Source organism: Merops nubicus, unplaced genomic scaffold, assembly GCF_000691845.1.
Source record: "Merops nubicus isolate BGI_N331 unplaced genomic scaffold, ASM69184v1 scaffold4287, whole genome shotgun sequence".
Taxonomy (NCBI): Eukaryota; Metazoa; Chordata; class Aves; order Coraciiformes; family Meropidae; genus Merops; species Merops nubicus.
Window position 1 is genome coordinate 11,889 of NW_008619421.1, and position 16,914 is coordinate 28,802.

The 16,914-nt window shown below is 41.3% G+C and overlaps 1 protein-coding gene across 1 annotated transcript; it reads left to right on the top strand.

Moving 5' to 3' along the window:
• Positions 1–4,264: 4,264 nt before the first annotated feature.
• Positions 4,265–8,493, top strand: LOC103776266 (fibroblast growth factor 23-like). Its single transcript, XM_008943769.1, has 3 exons — positions 4,265–4,487; positions 6,526–6,629; positions 8,056–8,493. The coding sequence occupies exons 1-3, from the start codon at positions 4,265–4,267 to the stop codon at positions 8,491–8,493; spliced, it is 765 nt and encodes a 254-aa protein (XP_008942017.1).
• The last annotated feature ends 8,421 nt before the right edge of the window (positions 8,494–16,914 follow it).

Sequence of the window (16,914 nt, forward strand, 5' to 3'; positions counted from 1 at the left end):
ATTATTCCTAAAATAACTTCTGGAGAGGCACTCCACCCTTGTATTTCCAACACTGACGATGTGATTGTCCCAGAGCCAGCTATTACTGTGATTTTAAGGAAGGGGAGGCAGAGGGAAGGGGCCCTGATTTCTCTGACCTCTTTGAAGAGGTGCAATGCAAAGAAAATTGTTAAAAGCAGAGGTAATTTCAAATCTGTCAGCCCAAACTCCCTTGTAATCTGTGAAACAGCAGAGACCAAGAAGCTTCCCGAGGCCATCCCAGATACCCAGATTGCACAAAGTTCTGCAAAAGGACAAGCCACACACCTGTTTAAATATAAGTCAATATACTTTATTAAGCAACAGTGTTACAGGTGCCCCCACATGATGAAAGGTAGTCCTCCACTCTGAGGGAACGTGCGGTTTTACTCGTAGGAGAATTCTGGAATGCAACCCCAGTATACTGAGTAGGAAACTCCTTTTTTTTAACCTGCAAATTTTTGGTGGTGCATAAAGCGCTTTCAAGGGGCCTGCAAATGACTTGTAGTAACTTGTTTGTTGTAGAAAAGCTTGCCTTTCCCTTGTCAGTCCTCTGCGGCTGACTGAAGTGATAAGCAATAAATAAAAAGAGCTATTTTGCTAGCAGTGGGACAAGGGATGACAAACAGTTGCAGAGATCAGGGTTTTACTCATATGAAACTGTAAGGTTTGATAAAAAAATGGCCTGTCTGAAACTCAAAGCAGCCAAAATGGGAGGAAATCAGATCCCAGGTGGCTCCCATGACCCTAACTCCGTTCCTTCTCTGTTCAGGTTTGCCTCTAAATCGCCGTTAAACGATCAGCTTTAAATAAAGCACAAAACTTTCCACTGAAAGTCGTGATGTTCATTTACAGGTACTCAGTGTTTTGTGTGCCATCCACCATGTGTCCTGGGCCAGCACCCCTAGCACACACCACCCACGGGAGGCACGGGCACAGGGGGTGTTACAGCCGGGTGCCCAGGCTGTCGGGCTCAGCCAGAGCCACGCTGCCTCTGAAGCACGGAGGCAGCAGGAGCGGGCTTGGGATGAAGGCATGGCAGAGAAAGGGAGGGGAATGAGACCCACTAAGGGATAGAGAATCAGTGATTTTTTTCAAATAAATTTAGGCTTGCAAGCTGGGGCCTGTTTTGTCCATCTTTTCCTTTCAGCCTTGCTCTGAAGGGTGAATATCTTCACTTAACCCTGGTGGTTCCCAGCATCCACCATGGGTGGCACCTCTGGGCTCTCTCCCAGCTGCCTTTGCAGGATGCTTCCAAGGAAAGCCTGACACTAGCTGTGTAGCATCCCTGCAAAGGGAAGTGGAGAATGTGGCAATGTGGACATGCTGACCACAAAAACGTCCATGTTCAAGTCCTGAGGCATAGGTCAGACCTGTCTTTCCGCACCAGCGTGTCTCAGGCTACACATGTGCTCACACTGCTGGTTTCACAGCAACCACTTTCCCTCCTATCTACTTAAAAGTGTAGCCTCCTCATAGGAAGGATGAACTTAACTCATCTTCATGTGTGAACAAAAACTTTGCACTACCTGAATTATCCATTTGGACTAATGTGGCTTTTAAGGAAGAACAGCAGTTCTGAGTTTGCTGGAATGTTTTGGTCTTCCAATTCAGTTCAACTTTTTTTCTTTCTTCAAAAACAAGCAAAATTTGGAAGACTCTGAAGCTGATTCTTTACTGAGAGCTGAGAAAAACTGTCTTGACTCATCAAATGGAACAACACAGAGATCTAAAAGAGCAGTATCAACATACGCGGCACAAGTTGCTGAATATTGTTATTACTGATGCAACAGTGTCATGACAGCAGGAGAAAGGTTGTCATCAATTCTATTGGATTAATAGACACAGCTGAAGAAGTACACAAGCTTTCTTACACCTGGTTACTTCATCAGCAGCTGAATGGGTAGGAGGAGGTAAGTGAGATATCAACAGAAAGAATAAATACACCAGCTTGAAAGAAAAAATGCACTGTTAAAACAAACAAATAAATACCCCATATAAAGGTTTACAGAAAAAAGAGAACATCTCTGAGAAGGCAGACATTTCATTATCATCCTCACAAACAGAGACTTACACAAACTTGCTTTCGCCCAGCAGCTTAAAAAGAACTCGGCAAAGTCTGGAGTTTTGCTGACCCTATGGGAAACTTTTGAAAATGTTGGATGATTTAAGCATGTGAAAGTAGGGTTTGCTTCTTTGACATATAAAATCATGAAACATCTGGTCACAACTGGAATGTGCTACAATGGGGTTTGAATATATTTTTCAGACATCTGAGAATAGTTTCTCTGCAGCTCAGACACTAGAGAGAGATCAGATGAGTGCATAATGGCAAACACAGAAAAATTTCATTCTGAATATGAAATATCAAACCAGAAAAGCTGCGTTCACAAAAGAATCACAAAAAATTCCAAGACACACCATTCTATAAGTGCTTCTCACAGAAACTTTTGCTGCTGCTTCTGAGGTTATACATATTCACATTTCCATGTTAGGCTAATGAAAGGGAGTAAAAGAAACATAAAACAAATAGTGAAAAACCCCAAACATTTTTTTTGTGTGTTTAGTTTCAACACTAGATAATTACTTTAAAAGAGAAGAAAAAATAACCCTCCTTTCCTTCCAAGCTATCTTTTGAATTTAAGTAGAACTTTTCAGATGTTATAACCAGTAAAGCATCTGTAGCCTAGATTGCCTCTCAGTGAAGACAGCTTTGCCAGCCTACTCAGCTTAAGGTATGACCCTTATACCCTTTGGCTGTCATTTACACAGGTGGATACACACTGACGCAAGCCTCGAGATTTACACAGATGTAACAGAAGAATTTGGCAGAGTTTTGCTCATTTTCAATGGTAAAAAAAAGAAACATCAGATCAATGTGTGCACCTGGTTACAGCTGTATCAATCTGTAATATGTTTGGTGGTGGTGGCACTGCTCCACTGTTTGTTAATGAAACTAAGAACTTTGCATCCTGTGTCCAACTAGAACCTAAGACTGCTGCAATTAAAATGTTCAGGTTTCTTTAAAAGAAATCATTAATTCATTGTTTGGCACTTTTTTTTTTTCAGTTTTGTATTAATTTTTGAAAGAAACCATAACACAGTCTAGTTTTGAAACATGTTATTCCTGTCATCATGGTTTTACCTGTATACACACTGTCCCATTAGCACACCATTTTCAAACAATAATTTGGACCATATTTTTTAAATCAGCAAATTTGTTTGTAAAGATGCAGAACATTGGCAGGACAACTGAAAAGCAGATTTTGTATGTTGGAACACTTTTAAATCTCGTCGTTTTACTTGGTCATATCCCTTTGTAGTTCTTCCAAGCATGCTTGCTGTACCTGAAGTATGTGGCAATAAGAGTGTTTTCAGGTTTGATTCAGACCCCAGGTCTACTGGCCATGCTAACCTCTACGACTCTGTAAAAGACTTGCAGCCAGATGTGCAGTGCAGGAACAAACATAGAGTTTTTAAGTGTTTTACAGGTAATTTTCAGCTGTTTGGCCAACTTTAAATTACTTGTGACTCAAAATGCAACAGGAGAAATAAAAGGGACAGCTTATTTGAGGTGGGTTGTGCTCATACCAAGTTTCCTTTGCTTAAATGGAGTGGTACAAATATCAGCCCAACAGGCTCACTGTTAAATTCACACCACAACGAAGGGGGAATCAGGCCCAGGGCAACATAATAGCAGCTTTTGACACATTTGGGAAAAAAAAAAAAAAAAGCTGTATTTGATGTTTCCACAAAATCAGAATGTAGTTTGGAAACCGAGAGGGGAGGTGAATGAGTCTGGATAAACATATCTGACAAAAAAGTTCATCCAGGTCTGAAGGGTCATTCCCTTCAGTAAAAGTGCAGTGCAGTGGATTGCTCTTCCTGGATCTAACAGTAGGGGCGTGGGAAGATTTCAGATGTCACAGGGTTGTAGATAACATTTGAACATATGATTAGCTTTCGTGAGCTGTCTTTAGAAACCTTACATTTTTCCCCCCCGCACCTTAGCCAGAGATCCTTCCCTTGAGGTTTCGGGACACTTAAAATGTTGCTTTGACAAAAATCAAGGATGTGGAGAAGTTTTTCCTGTGTGATGTCACTTCGCTGCTCTTTATAAGCCTCTGCTGAAAGGAAGAGAACCTGTCTGAGGATTCACACTCCAGACACAGGCGACCAAGGGCAATCGAGAAGCGCAGAGCAGATCAAGTTGCAGATACCAACACCAGCTAGGAAGGTGAAAGCCATGCCACAGAGCAGTGCCTACAGCTGCCTGGGGTACGTGCTGCTGGCACTCTGCAGCCTGAAGCCCACCCTCTCCTTTCCCAACTCCTCTCCACTGCTGAATCCCAGCTGGGGGAACGTGGATCGCCTGATGCACCTCTACACAGCTACGGAGAGGAACAGCTTCCATCTCCAGATCAACGCTGATGGCTACGTTGATGGTGTCCCACACCAAACCATATACAGTAAGTAACTCACCATGGACGGTCGGTCTCCATGGGACCAGGGGAGGGAGACCAAGGCTTTTGCTTTCTCACTGCCTACAGAAAACCCACTCCTCTTGTTAGGCAGGCAGACAGAGGAGTATAGCTATGCGATGGAAAATAGACGTAATTATAAACCTCCTTTTGTTTAAGAAATACACAAAATCATAAAAAAAAAGAAATCTAGTGGATGAGGTATTTCATTCCTTGCATAAGAGAAGTCCTGTGGCTCCTGTAATACTCTGCATTATCCTTCACTTGTTTTACCCACAGCTTCTTGTGGAAGTTCCTGCTAGAGGCCGGTGATGATATCCCCCAAATAACTGCTTTCCATTCCAGTGACAGTATTGCCAAAGGAACTGCACTGAGGGAACTCACCACAGCAGTGCTGGAAAACTGATAACACCCACAAAATCTTTATTTTGGGGTGGAGAGCTGGTAACTACTGAAACTAACTCTAATATGCATAGAACATGGATATGCAAAAGTTTATTAAACTGAAGGAAAACATGAAAGGCCAGACTATGATAAAAGAAGTAGCTTCCCAAGAAGTAGCTATTCTCTACTGTAACTACAAGATTCTCAAACTGTCTCATCACAGTTTATTTCCATAGAGAACTAAGGTGTTCCTCCTTTGCTGAATACCTGGCCCAAACACTACAGTTACTAAAAAAATATTTTTTTTTTTAAAAAGACTTCAAATTCTTTCATAGAATTTCAAAAGTACTTCTCTTTTAGTAGCACTCAAATCACAAGTAGCTAGGCATCACAAAGCCATGTTTTTTATTATGGCTGCATAGTGTCTTATTCATACACTCAATTAAAATCATAAGCATATATAATGATGTTTTTACGTAAGCATATAAGGAGAAAAGGATGTTTTTAAAAGTTGTAATTTAATCAAGGAAGAAAAAGGATAATGTTCTGCTATTTTATAATTTATTTTTAGAAATCACTAATTAAACACTTGCAGGAAGGCTTGCACTGACTTGTTGTTATTCTTGCTTCATATTTAAAAGTTCTATAAACCTCATTTTAGGTATGTTGGTCAAGAACTAGGGTGATATTTTTGAGAGAAAACAGACAGCAAAGTATCATGTTTTTTTCCATATCTGCCATGAAGCAAATACACCAATATTTGAAATGGTTAAGCAGGAAGAGTGGAAATCAGACAATGAAAAGAATCATGAAAGGGAGGGTGACTGAATCTCTGCCAGGTCACCACAGTACCACAGAGATGCCAGAAAAATGGGAGTTGAAAAGTCCTTCAGCATGGCTGCAATAACCCCCTGCAGCTGCAGAGTCTGGATGTGTCCAGCCCTCCTGGGTAGGACCTGAGGGTTGCAGCAGGCACCGAGTCAAACATAAACCAACTGCACTCTCACTTTGAGAGGAAGGCAAAACACCTACTGTGGTCAGCAGATCAAGGAAAGTTGTAACTCCCACTTTACTTGGCACCATTGAAACTACTCCTGGAGCTATATAGCAACCCCAGTTCAAGATGGATGTGGAGAAACTGGAGCTGGTCTGGCAGAGGGTTTTGAGGATGGTCAAGGATCTCAAGCACATTCTGTTGGGAAAAGAAGAGGGAGCTGGGCTTGTTTAGTATAGCAAAAGGGAGGTTAAGGACAATCTAATGCCACAGGGCACTCACAAAGATAAGGGAGGCAAACTCCCCTCGGTAGCTGATGACAGGACTAAGGGCCATTTCCCCAGAATATGGTTTGGGACTTCAGAAGGGGTATTAGGGAAAAAAAAAAAGTTGTCTTTGGGAGGTTGATGCACCACTGGAACAGGGCACCCAGAGAGCTGGTGGCATGTCCTTCCTGGGAGCTTTCCAAAACTCAGACAAAGCCACAGCTAACCGGATCTAGGGTGGGCAATAGTCCCAGGCCATGTGGGATGCTGGTTCAGGTGCCCAGAGGACACTTCCAGCCACAGCATCCATGGCTCTGTAAGGCAACAGTGAGTGCAGTGTCAAACTGGGTCCTGGACTCGACATCTTTGTGTTTCTAAACAGGTGCCCTGATGATCAAGGCTGAGGGTGCTGGCTCAGTAGTAATCACGGGTGTGAAGAGCGGGCGCTACCTGTGCATGGACATGAGTGGAAACATTTTTGGTTCGGTGAGTGACCTTTACTAAGACTCAAGAATTAGGCAGGTACAGTCGCTACTGCGGTGCCTATTTCCTCAGCGAGGGCAAATCTGTACAGCTACAGTAGGAGGATGCAGATCTAAGCAAGCTGAGGACCTGCCACTTAGCTTAAACTGTCCTCTCTTCTTTGATTGCGTTGAGTTGTAGAGCTGACAAAACTCCTCTGAGTTTCTGCTTGGGTAAACGAAGGCAGAATGTGATGGACCAATCTGAATTACTGCTGTAGTGGGAGCAGCTCAAACAATGCAGCCCTCTGAAAGAAAACTCTTGTTGCTCTAATATCTTTACTGAAAACATGGGCATGCATGTCAGATCTAAGCCTGACTTTGGCTGAGTTACAAAGCTGGCAGATAAGGATAACACTTGCTGCAAGATCTTATCCCTCTTTCTCTCTTTAATCAGCACTTGTCATCTAGTCTTAATATCTTTATCAATGCCCTGGATAAGGGGATGGAATGCACCCTCAGTAAATTTGCAGATGACACAAAATTAAGGGGATTGTTGATCTGCTGGAGGGTAGGAAGGCTCTGCAGAGGGATCTGCACAGGCTGGAGCAATGGGCTGAGGTCAGCTGAATGAGGTGTAACAATGTCAAGTGCTGGGTCCTGCCCTTGGGTCACAACAACCCCAGGCAATGCTCCAGGCCTGGGGAGGAGTGGCTGGAAAGCTGCCTGGCAGAAAAGGACCTGGGGGTGGTGCTGAACATGAGCCAGCAGTGTGCCCAGGTGGCCAAGAAGGCAAACGGCATCTTGGCCTATATCAGAAATGGTGTGACCAGCAGGAGCAGGGAGGTGATCGTGCCCCTGGACTTGGCAGTGGTGAGACCATACCTTGAGTCCTGTGTCCAGTTTTGGGCACCACAGGATAAGCAGGACATGGAGGTGCTGGAGCAGGTCCAGAGGAGGACAATGAGGCTGGTGAGAGGGCTGGAAAATGCCTTATGAAAACCAGCTGAGGGAACTGGGGTTTTTTAGTCTAGAGAAAGGAGAATGAGAGGTGACCTTATTGCTCTCTACAACTACCTAAAAGGAGGTTGTACTGAGGCTGGTGTTGGCCTCTTCTCCCAAATCACTGATGATAGTACAAGAGGAAATGACCTCATGCTGTGTCAGGGGTTGTTTCAATTAGATATTAGGAAGAATTTCTTCACTGAGAGAGTGGTTAGACACTGGAACGGGCTACCCTGGGAGGTGGTGGAGTCACCATCCCTGGAGGTGTTCAAAAAATGAGTGGATGTAGCACTTGAGGCTATGGTCTAGTGGTTAGGGAGATGTTGGGATGTTGGTTGGACTGGATGATCCTAGAGGTCCTTTCCAACCATAGTGTTTCTATGACACTATGATTTCATGTTCCACCAAATTGCTCTGCTCACAGGTGTCATATTTTTTCCCCTAAGCATTACTTCAGCCAAGAGGACTGCACGTTCAACCACAGAACGCTGGAAAATGGATATGATGTGTACCAGTCTCCCAAACACAGCTTCCTGGTTAGCTTAGGTAGAGTTAAACAAGCTTTCCTCCCCGGTACGAATCCACCACCATACTCTCAGTTTTTGTCCAGGAGAAATGAAATCCCCTTGTTTCGATTCAACACACCCGAGCCCCACAGAATTACCAGAAGCGCAGACACTGATCCAATGGATCCCCACCAGATCCTCGTCCCGCAGAGAAAGATCTCTGTGTTCAGATCCCAGCTGCAGCAGCAAGCAGACTTCTCCCACATGCCCAGAGAACCCATGAGAATCAACCAGAACGACGTGGTCAACCCCGATGACCCCCACGCTATGATGGATGCCAGGAGGTACCCAAGTCCTCGCTTTTATATTACAAGATAACTGTGGCCCCAGCACATGCAAATCAAAAATGGGGGTGAATATGACAGGGAAAAGGAACTGTCTACCATGCTCAGTCTGAATGTCCAAATGTCTATTAGAAAACTGAAAGATTCTGGGAAAAAATCATTGATTTCAAATTTTGTACTTACATGTGACAGCTAAGTGGAAAAAAAAGTTGGATGTTTTCCAGCTGGGGCTTTCTATTACTGGAAAGAAGACACATTTTTTAAAAGAATAATAGAAACCAAATATTTTTGGGTCTGAAAAAAGCCAATTCACTTGAATGAAATGGGAAACTGATTTTGCCTTGCTGTTGTAACTGGGAAGAGACCTGGAGCATCTGAGATTCCAGTAGAGACGGGGAATCCTTTTACCAGCACCAGCCCTGGTGTGCAAGCGTGGCAAACAAACCAACTGATGGTGTGCTCTATTTGTATATAAAAATTACTATATGTATTTTTACCTGTTAAGTTGGAGCTTCAGTCTCTTTTCATACCCTTAAGAGTCAGAAAGTGATCACTCTGCTGTCATAGGAGCAGCACACATGGAAAACTGGAATAACTGACAGGAGAACAGGACAGGATCAAGTGGTTTTCTGTAGAACGAGTAATTTCTAACACCTTTTTAAGCCAAACTGGGGTTTGGAAAATAAAAAGAAGAGCATATTTCTATATTCACCAAATTCCAGCATCATAATATGGAAATATAATGTAGAGACATTTATTAGTTTTGCATATTTCCAACCCAGATAGAAGCATCAGGATTACAATTAATCAACAGTAGGTTAAACAGCACAGTTTGGGTTTGTACACTGCTGAACTATACATAGACAAGGAAAAAGAAAAAAAATATGCCTGATAGGCATCAAATAATTAGTAGCTCATGATGACTCCCATCTAACAAGTGGAAATTACATTTGGATTTAGAAGAGGAGAATCTACATTTAGCATCCATGTTTCTGTTTAGTTCTGAGCAGTTATCAGATGCTTTATACAGGCAAGAGTGAAATTAATATTAATCAGGAGATCTCTAATGTTGACAAAACCTTTCCCCTAAATATATATTATAGCATATATCATAGGTAAGTTTATTTATCAGAATCTACCCTCCATATAAACATCTGAAGTTTACAGATCTTGAATTAAGATGCAATATCTGCAGAGCAGAGCTTTTTATTGTAATTTAGATGCCAAGTTTTTATCTGGTAAAATTCATTATAGCTTGATTGGTTTTAATGGAGCTATATTCATTTCCACAAGGACTCTGAAAATTCTGTGTGCAGTGAGCTATTTTTCTTCCATATTTCTCTTCATTTTGATTTGATCTTCCTATATCTTAAATCTGTGTGGTTTTAAAAAAGTTATTCTCGATGTACGCTGCAGAAATCAATAGCCAAGTACTGATGAGCTGCACAAAAAAAATCCAGTGGGGTAAATATTTGTGAGGAGCTATTTATTTTGGGGTGTGTGCATTTTCTGCATGTCAAGATGCAGATTCTTCTGTTTTAACAGCCCGACAACAGTCTGAGAAAGGTACATTTGTCCTAGGTGTGCTCATAGCAATAATATATATATGTATGCCTACATATAATATATCTACAAGGCCCAAGTTGTTACGTTAGAGAAGTCATAGGTAGGGCCTGATTCTGCTGTTAGAATAGTCTTCCTGCACAGAGTGATTCCCAATTCATGTAGGTTCTTAAGAGCACAGGACAAACCAACTGATTAGGATTAGACCAAGAGTTCTGTCTCATAGTTTCCTCTAAAATCATCATGTTTTTGATTAGTTTCAAATAAGAAGGAGTGATTCCAACAAGTTTAGGAGAATTGCAGAGTGGGTGGATAGTTATATATTTTCTTGCTTGTTCAAAACACAGAAAGACTTTTTACCTTGCTGTCTACACAGTGGAGACGTGTGATTTTCATTTATATGCTCTGGTTTAATATTTTTACTTGATTCCTATACCATTCTTCTTGGCTTTTGCTCCTTGAGAACTCTGGACTGCAATTACACGAGCAAAATTTTGCATATGTTGTTGTAAGCTCCACAGGGGGCTCCAAGTCAATGGGCCTACAACAATTTGAATCACAAAAAGTTTTGTCTTGATCCACATCAAACTTTGATGAAAATGTTGGTGGGATTAAATCTCTATACCATCTCTATATTCATATGTTAGAACAAAGTAAGAAGTGTTGCTCACTCCACCAGTAGCCAGGAGGTTTACTCCCTAAGCTAAGACTGAATGCACGGTGGATTTTGCATTAAACCCCCATATTTGTAACCACAGAGAATTGCATCAAACTGTCAAAAGAATTAATTCTTCAAAGGAGATGCTGGCAATCACCAGAGATAAGAAATCATTACTTATTTATACTGCAATATTTATTTATTTATTTGAGTGGGTCTTAAGTCCCACTGAATATTTATAAATATTTATAATAATGTATTATGGAGACTGTTTCCTTTTATAAAAGAACCAATAAACTTTTCCTTCTCTCTAAATGATGGATTCTGCATCATCTGTTCAAGCTCCCCATTCCAGAAGGACGCGAGTATACAAGTGGTACTGGAGGTGTCCAAAAATTTTTGTGTTCCACTGTCTCCTGTGATTTTCAGCCTCACAGGTTGCAGCTTCCTGGGTGTCATGCACCACAACCATGAATGTTCTGTGGAAGGCAAGCAGAACAATGAAGTCTTATTAGATCTAGACTGACCATGAAGGAGTTGTCACCTCTACTGGGAAAATTCTTCTACAACCCAAACCCAATGGAAAACCACTGGTCCAGCAGTTCAGTCCTGCTAGAAAATATTGGTGGCTCCAAGATCTTAGGGTAAATGACACTTGGTACATTACTGTTACTGCTCACTTACTGCTGCTTCCCCTCACCACAGATACTCTACGGAGCTCTGTCATAGTCAGTACCACCATTTGCATCTGCTATGGTGCCAAGACCAAGAAAAACAGCATTTCTCTTTAGAAAATCACAAACATTCAGAGGAAATCCATGGCTAGGAAAGGGGTTCACACAGAGGATTTACATTGAAGTTGAAAGACAAAAAACATTCCTGCACCCTTTTCACCCCATGTCTTTCACAAGTCTGAATTAAGGTCTTTTTTTTTATGAGTCTTGTGTGCTTGCAAAAGGAGGATGAAAAAAGAGTGGGGTGCTAGTCACACAGAGGTCTCAGGCACTACCAGGAGATGAAGATTAGGAAGCACATTTGGCTACTCAAGGAAATAAGAGAACCCTGAAGTTTTTCACCTGGAGCTGCTGTTCTAGCAGAGGAAGACAGGGTCACACCTGGTCCAGACCCCTGTTCCTGGTAGTGACTGCTACCAGGCAACTGAAAGGAAGGTCCCAATTTTTTTTTTTTTTCCAAGCTGTGTGACAGTTTTAAATCCTAAAGCATTATGGTGCACACAAATTCCAGCTCTTATGCACTTTCTTTTAATCTTTATTCCTTTAATTTTATAAATCTTCCTTAATCTACCATGCATCTTATTTTACTCTTTATTCTAAGTGCTTGATCAGGATAAAACCTTACAGAAATGTGAGTATTTTGCTTAGTATAATGCAGTTATACTAGTTGTTAGTATAATAATGCTTAGTATAATGCAGTTATACTAGTTATTAGTATAATATGGTGAAATGCACAGTGGGTAGCAGGTTGAATAAGGTCACAAACCTGTTCCATAACTGAGCAAATCCTCATTCTCAATATCTCTTCACTGTATTTGAACAATGCCTGGTGCATAAGCCTATATGCCCAGGCTAAGGCACAGTCTTAGCCAAATATTTTCAGAAGTGAGAAGAACTGATTTTAAGACTCAAGAAATAGTAAGACTGGCAAACTAGCTATGTGAAATCTATGATTTTTAAAAAAATTATCTATGATTTTTTGTGTGTGTTTTACTGAGCTTGAAATCATAGAATCATAGAATGCTTTGAGTTGGAAGGGAACTCAAAAGGTCATCCAGCCCAACCCCCCTGCAGTAAGCAGGGGCATCCACAACTAGATCATGTTGCTCAGAGTCCCATCAAGCCTGATTTTGATTGTCTCCAGGGATGGGGCCTCCACCACCTCTCTGGGCAGCCTGTTCCAGTGTCTCACCACCCTCATAGTAAAGAGCTAAAAGAAGTCCTGAAAAGCTGAAGATCCTAAAGCACTAAAGGTCCTAAAAAGAAACCCTTCGTAAAGTAGGTCTCCCCTTCTCCAACCCTACTCTGAGCATTTAAATGAGATGCAGGAATTGCACCATTCAACTGCCCCAGAGTGAACTTCATTCCTGCCTGTTAGCTTGCAGTGTAAGCAACATCCTTAGGAAGGCACAGCTCAGAAATGGCAACATTCAGAGATGAAATATTGCCTACTTGTTCCCCACAGAACTAACCACCCATTCAGTGCCAGCTCCTGGATCTATTGCTGAGAGGAAATATGTTACAAAATGTTGTTGGTGTTTATCTATCTGAATAACTGGAGCAGGTTGAGTCATTTAACCCAGATCTTTGTTTCCTGTCTTCATGGCAGAGTGACCTTTCCCAGCTCCTCCTCAAAGTGGCAAGAATTACACAGTGCTGTGGGTCAGATCTCACCAGTGCTGGCACAGTGGCATTAATGACCCACTTCCTTGACCAGAGACACCTTTCAGGCTCAGGCTTGTCTTTCTACATGACATCAAATACACACAGTAAGTCAGAGGTTAATATGACCCCAAGTTATTCTCCTTTTGTCATTTGCAGCAGTTCCAGCTTGTAGAGGATGTTCTTGTCATTGGTATCAAAGTGCCTGAGCAGTCCCTAGTAGGTGGTTTCATGCCATGTCTTTAGTCTTACTCCTCTAATTCATAATTTCTCCTTCTGCATGATATTCTGACCCACGTAGTTATGGATGATGCTTCTTCACTAACATTTCCACATTCCTATATTTATACTCAAAGACATTACAAATTACCCTATGAGAAAATTAAACATTAACTTCAGTCCAGCTCAGTGCTTGACCTTGGATGGTACTACTTACTCATAGGCCTATAAATTGCTTGCAAACCTACTTCACCTTTTTTTTCCCCTTTTATCTTTTTCCAGTTGAGCTGACAGTTGCCATCATGGCATTGTGTCAAGTGCCCAGTTAAAATTCACCTAGATCATATGTCAACATTTTTCCCTTGCCTAAACATCAGTTGTTTCATCAAAGAACTATCACTTCAATCCAGTGTGAACTACTTACAGTAGAAAGTCATTTAATTACATGCCAGGTTTCATTTACCTTTCTTGTCTGTAATTACATTCTCCATCAGAATTTGTTCTAAAGCCCTGAATGTTATTGAGGTCAGACTAAAAGTTCTGTAAGATTACTCTGTCCTCTGTTCTCAAATAAAAAATATTTTATTTCCTATTCTCTAGTCACAGTTCCACACCCAGCTTGACAGAGCTATTTAAAATACTTGCTTACGGATGTGTAATTTTAGATGTGCTTTCAGAATTCTGGGATAAAGATTAGTCATTTCCCCTGACAGAAACATATTAAATTCTTTAATTCTTGGCTTTAAATTAGGTATTTTCCCTATCCTCATTCCCATTATCCATCCTTTTTTGACCATGTTAAATACTGCTGTAAATAAAGTGGTCCATTTTGGGGATATAATTTAAGACTACCTAATCTCTACTCCATCCACACACTGCAACATTTCTGACACTCCTGTCCTTGTTCTCTATTTTGATACACACATATCTCTAGATGTTTTTTTTTTTTCCCTATTCATTTTATTTCCCAAATTCTCATGATTTCATATCTGACATACAAAGTTCTAAATGATATAACTTTCTTTCTCCTATAGGCTCTCTTACCAGAATCAGTAACTCATGCTGAGATTATTATTGATCTAATTGGGCCCTGTAATTTTTTTCCTGTTTGGGATGTAACTTCTAGATACTTTTTACATCTCTGATTTAAACAAGAAAAGCTTCCCAAGTTCTACATGATATAACTTTCTTTCTCCTATAGGCTCTTACCAGAATCAGTAACTCATGTTGAGATTATTATTGATCTAATTGGGCTCTGTAATTTTTTCCTGTTTGTGGTGTAACTTCTAGATACGTTTTACATCTCTGATTTAAACAAGAAAAGCTTCCCTCTGCCCCTTCTTCCATATTAAATCCATTTAAGTATGTATAGCTGACCTTTTTAACTAATTTGTTATTCTTAAGTATAGCTGACCTTATTAAACTGATTTTGTGGTTCTTAAGTATAGCTGACCTTATTAAACCAGCTCTGTGATTCTTGCCCTTCTGAAACAAAACCTTCTTTTGTACCTCAACTTTTAGCTTAAGTAAATTCACCTCTCAATAGCTACTCTTCCAAAATATATTCCTGACTCACCACAGACAAGTTCTAGTGCTCTTCAGTTCAGCTATGGCTTGATCAACCAACTGAGTGGCAGAGGGAAGGCATTTCACATCCAGTTGTACGCCAAAAGAGGTCTGCCTGGATCTCAAGTGCATTTCTTTGGTTACCAGTAATTGTGCATTTGTGATTTGTGGTTTTATCCTGATATCCCCCTGTGCCCACATTCTCTTGTTCTCTGATTGTGCTCTCAGGGGTCCCATCACCAGCTTCTGGTGTTCAGGTGTAGACTCAACCAGGGCTCCCTGCGTGCCAGGACACCCCAGAAGTGTTTGCAGGTGACACTAGATCTGTCTCAGCACGGGAGACCTGCCTGGGCAGCGCTGGGTCTGCTCTGCACAGGCGTCCATGGATGTCAGGGACACAGCTCATACTGCACAGCTGATGTGTGCTCCTGCAGCTCCCATCCGCCTGGGGTTGCTGTAAATCCAAAAACCTCAAGCTCATGGCCAAAGCCCTCACAAGAGGGACACATCTGGGGAAAATCTGACATATTTTAGGTTCAGGCATGTGGGCTGTGGATCTGAAGCAGTTTCATGAAATACCAAAAGCTTGGGCAGAGAATGTATCTGATCTAAACGCTGTACTTAAAAAAAATAAATTAAATAAATAATAATAACAAAAGCCAACCCCCCTCCTCCTACAGACAGGACTGTGTCTGGAAAACATAAATCCAACAGAGAACTGAGGGAATAGAGCAAATATCTTGAAAAAGGGCTGATATTTCAGAGGAAGGAAACTGTGATACTACCAGAGGCCTCTGCCAAAGTGCATGCCTGGTGACTGTTAGACATTTAGTAGACCTATCGGGAGATGATGCTGGTGGAGCCAGAGCTGAGGAACAAGTGTGCTACCATGCAGGGAACTTTGAACTCCTCTGTCTCTCCTGTCACATTTTCCAAATCAAGCTCAGTCTGGTAAAGCACTACTGAAGTATGAACAACAACTTTACCAAAGGAGGTCACAACTCCCCTACCTTCTCCAGTAGCATTTTTTGGGGGGAAACAGAATAGCACTGGACTCTTCAGGAAAAGAAAACATTAGCTTAGAAAGGAGAGGACTGAGTTTCTTCTTGATCTCATTGATCTCTACAGGCACCTTTTCTTCCTCTGCTGTTCAGCTGAAAAATCTTACCTTGGCAGCTTTTATTTTAACCTTCACCAGTTTGAAAGATAATTTTGAAGTACATGTTGGTTCTCTCAGATCTGACTACAGGTCATTATGTGGGCAAACTGAGATGTTTCTAACATTTATTTCAGCTCTGTTTTCCTACAAAGGTATTCAGAAGGAACATACCTTTTTCTTATCACTTGAAATTCTTATAGTTCTGGTAATGTGTTTAACAGCTCAATCTGCTTTCACAGCTTCTCTTACATCTTGGCAGCTACTGCTGGAAATCCACCCTGTAGTTAAGGCCTTGTCTCCTGATGATAATTAGAGGCTGGCATTTCACATGGACAAAACATTAATTGCCTGCTGCTGAGTAATCCCTCAAATATTTATGTTCCTCTACTATTCCTAACAGAACGAGCTATAACTGCATCCCCCTTTCCCATGATCCCAATAAACCGTACAGGATTACTGCATAAATGTACAAGAGTCATTTTATTAAAAAAGCAAGAAGGTTTAATCTCAGTGTCAGTTTAAAGACTTAAAACAAGCAGTATTAGACATAGACTTGAAGAACAAAAACGCTTTAGAATTAACTTCAAAAGCTTCCAAAATGAATTATTTACTTCTTAATGCATAGAGAAGCTTACAGATGATACAGCAAAGGTGAAATAAAAAGTGTAACTATATTAGGGCAAGCTCTAAGATCACCTGGGCTGGTGTGTTGTCCCCTCCAACACTGCCAAGTGCAGATATGTAGGGGAAGAATGCAATGGGGCAACTGCAGAACATGCTTCACTCCCTATATTCCCCCAGTTGCTGGCAGGTGCCTGTGCCCCAGTTTAGCATGTTTTACAAAGCCTTAATTAGGAGATTTTGGCTCTCAAGTTTTTCACTGAAAAATGTTAC

Coding starts and splice junctions, on each gene's coding strand:
- LOC103776266 (XM_008943769.1), top strand. CDS start 4,265: ATGCCACAGAGCAGTGCCTACAGCTGCCTGGGGTACGTGCTGCTGGCA. Junction 4,488..6,525: donor CCCACACCAAACCATATACA/GTAAGTAACTCA, acceptor GTTTCTAAACAG/GTGCCCTGATGATCAAGGCT. Junction 6,630..8,055: donor GTGGAAACATTTTTGGTTCG/GTGAGTGACCTT, acceptor TTTTCCCCTAAG/CATTACTTCAGCCAAGAGGA.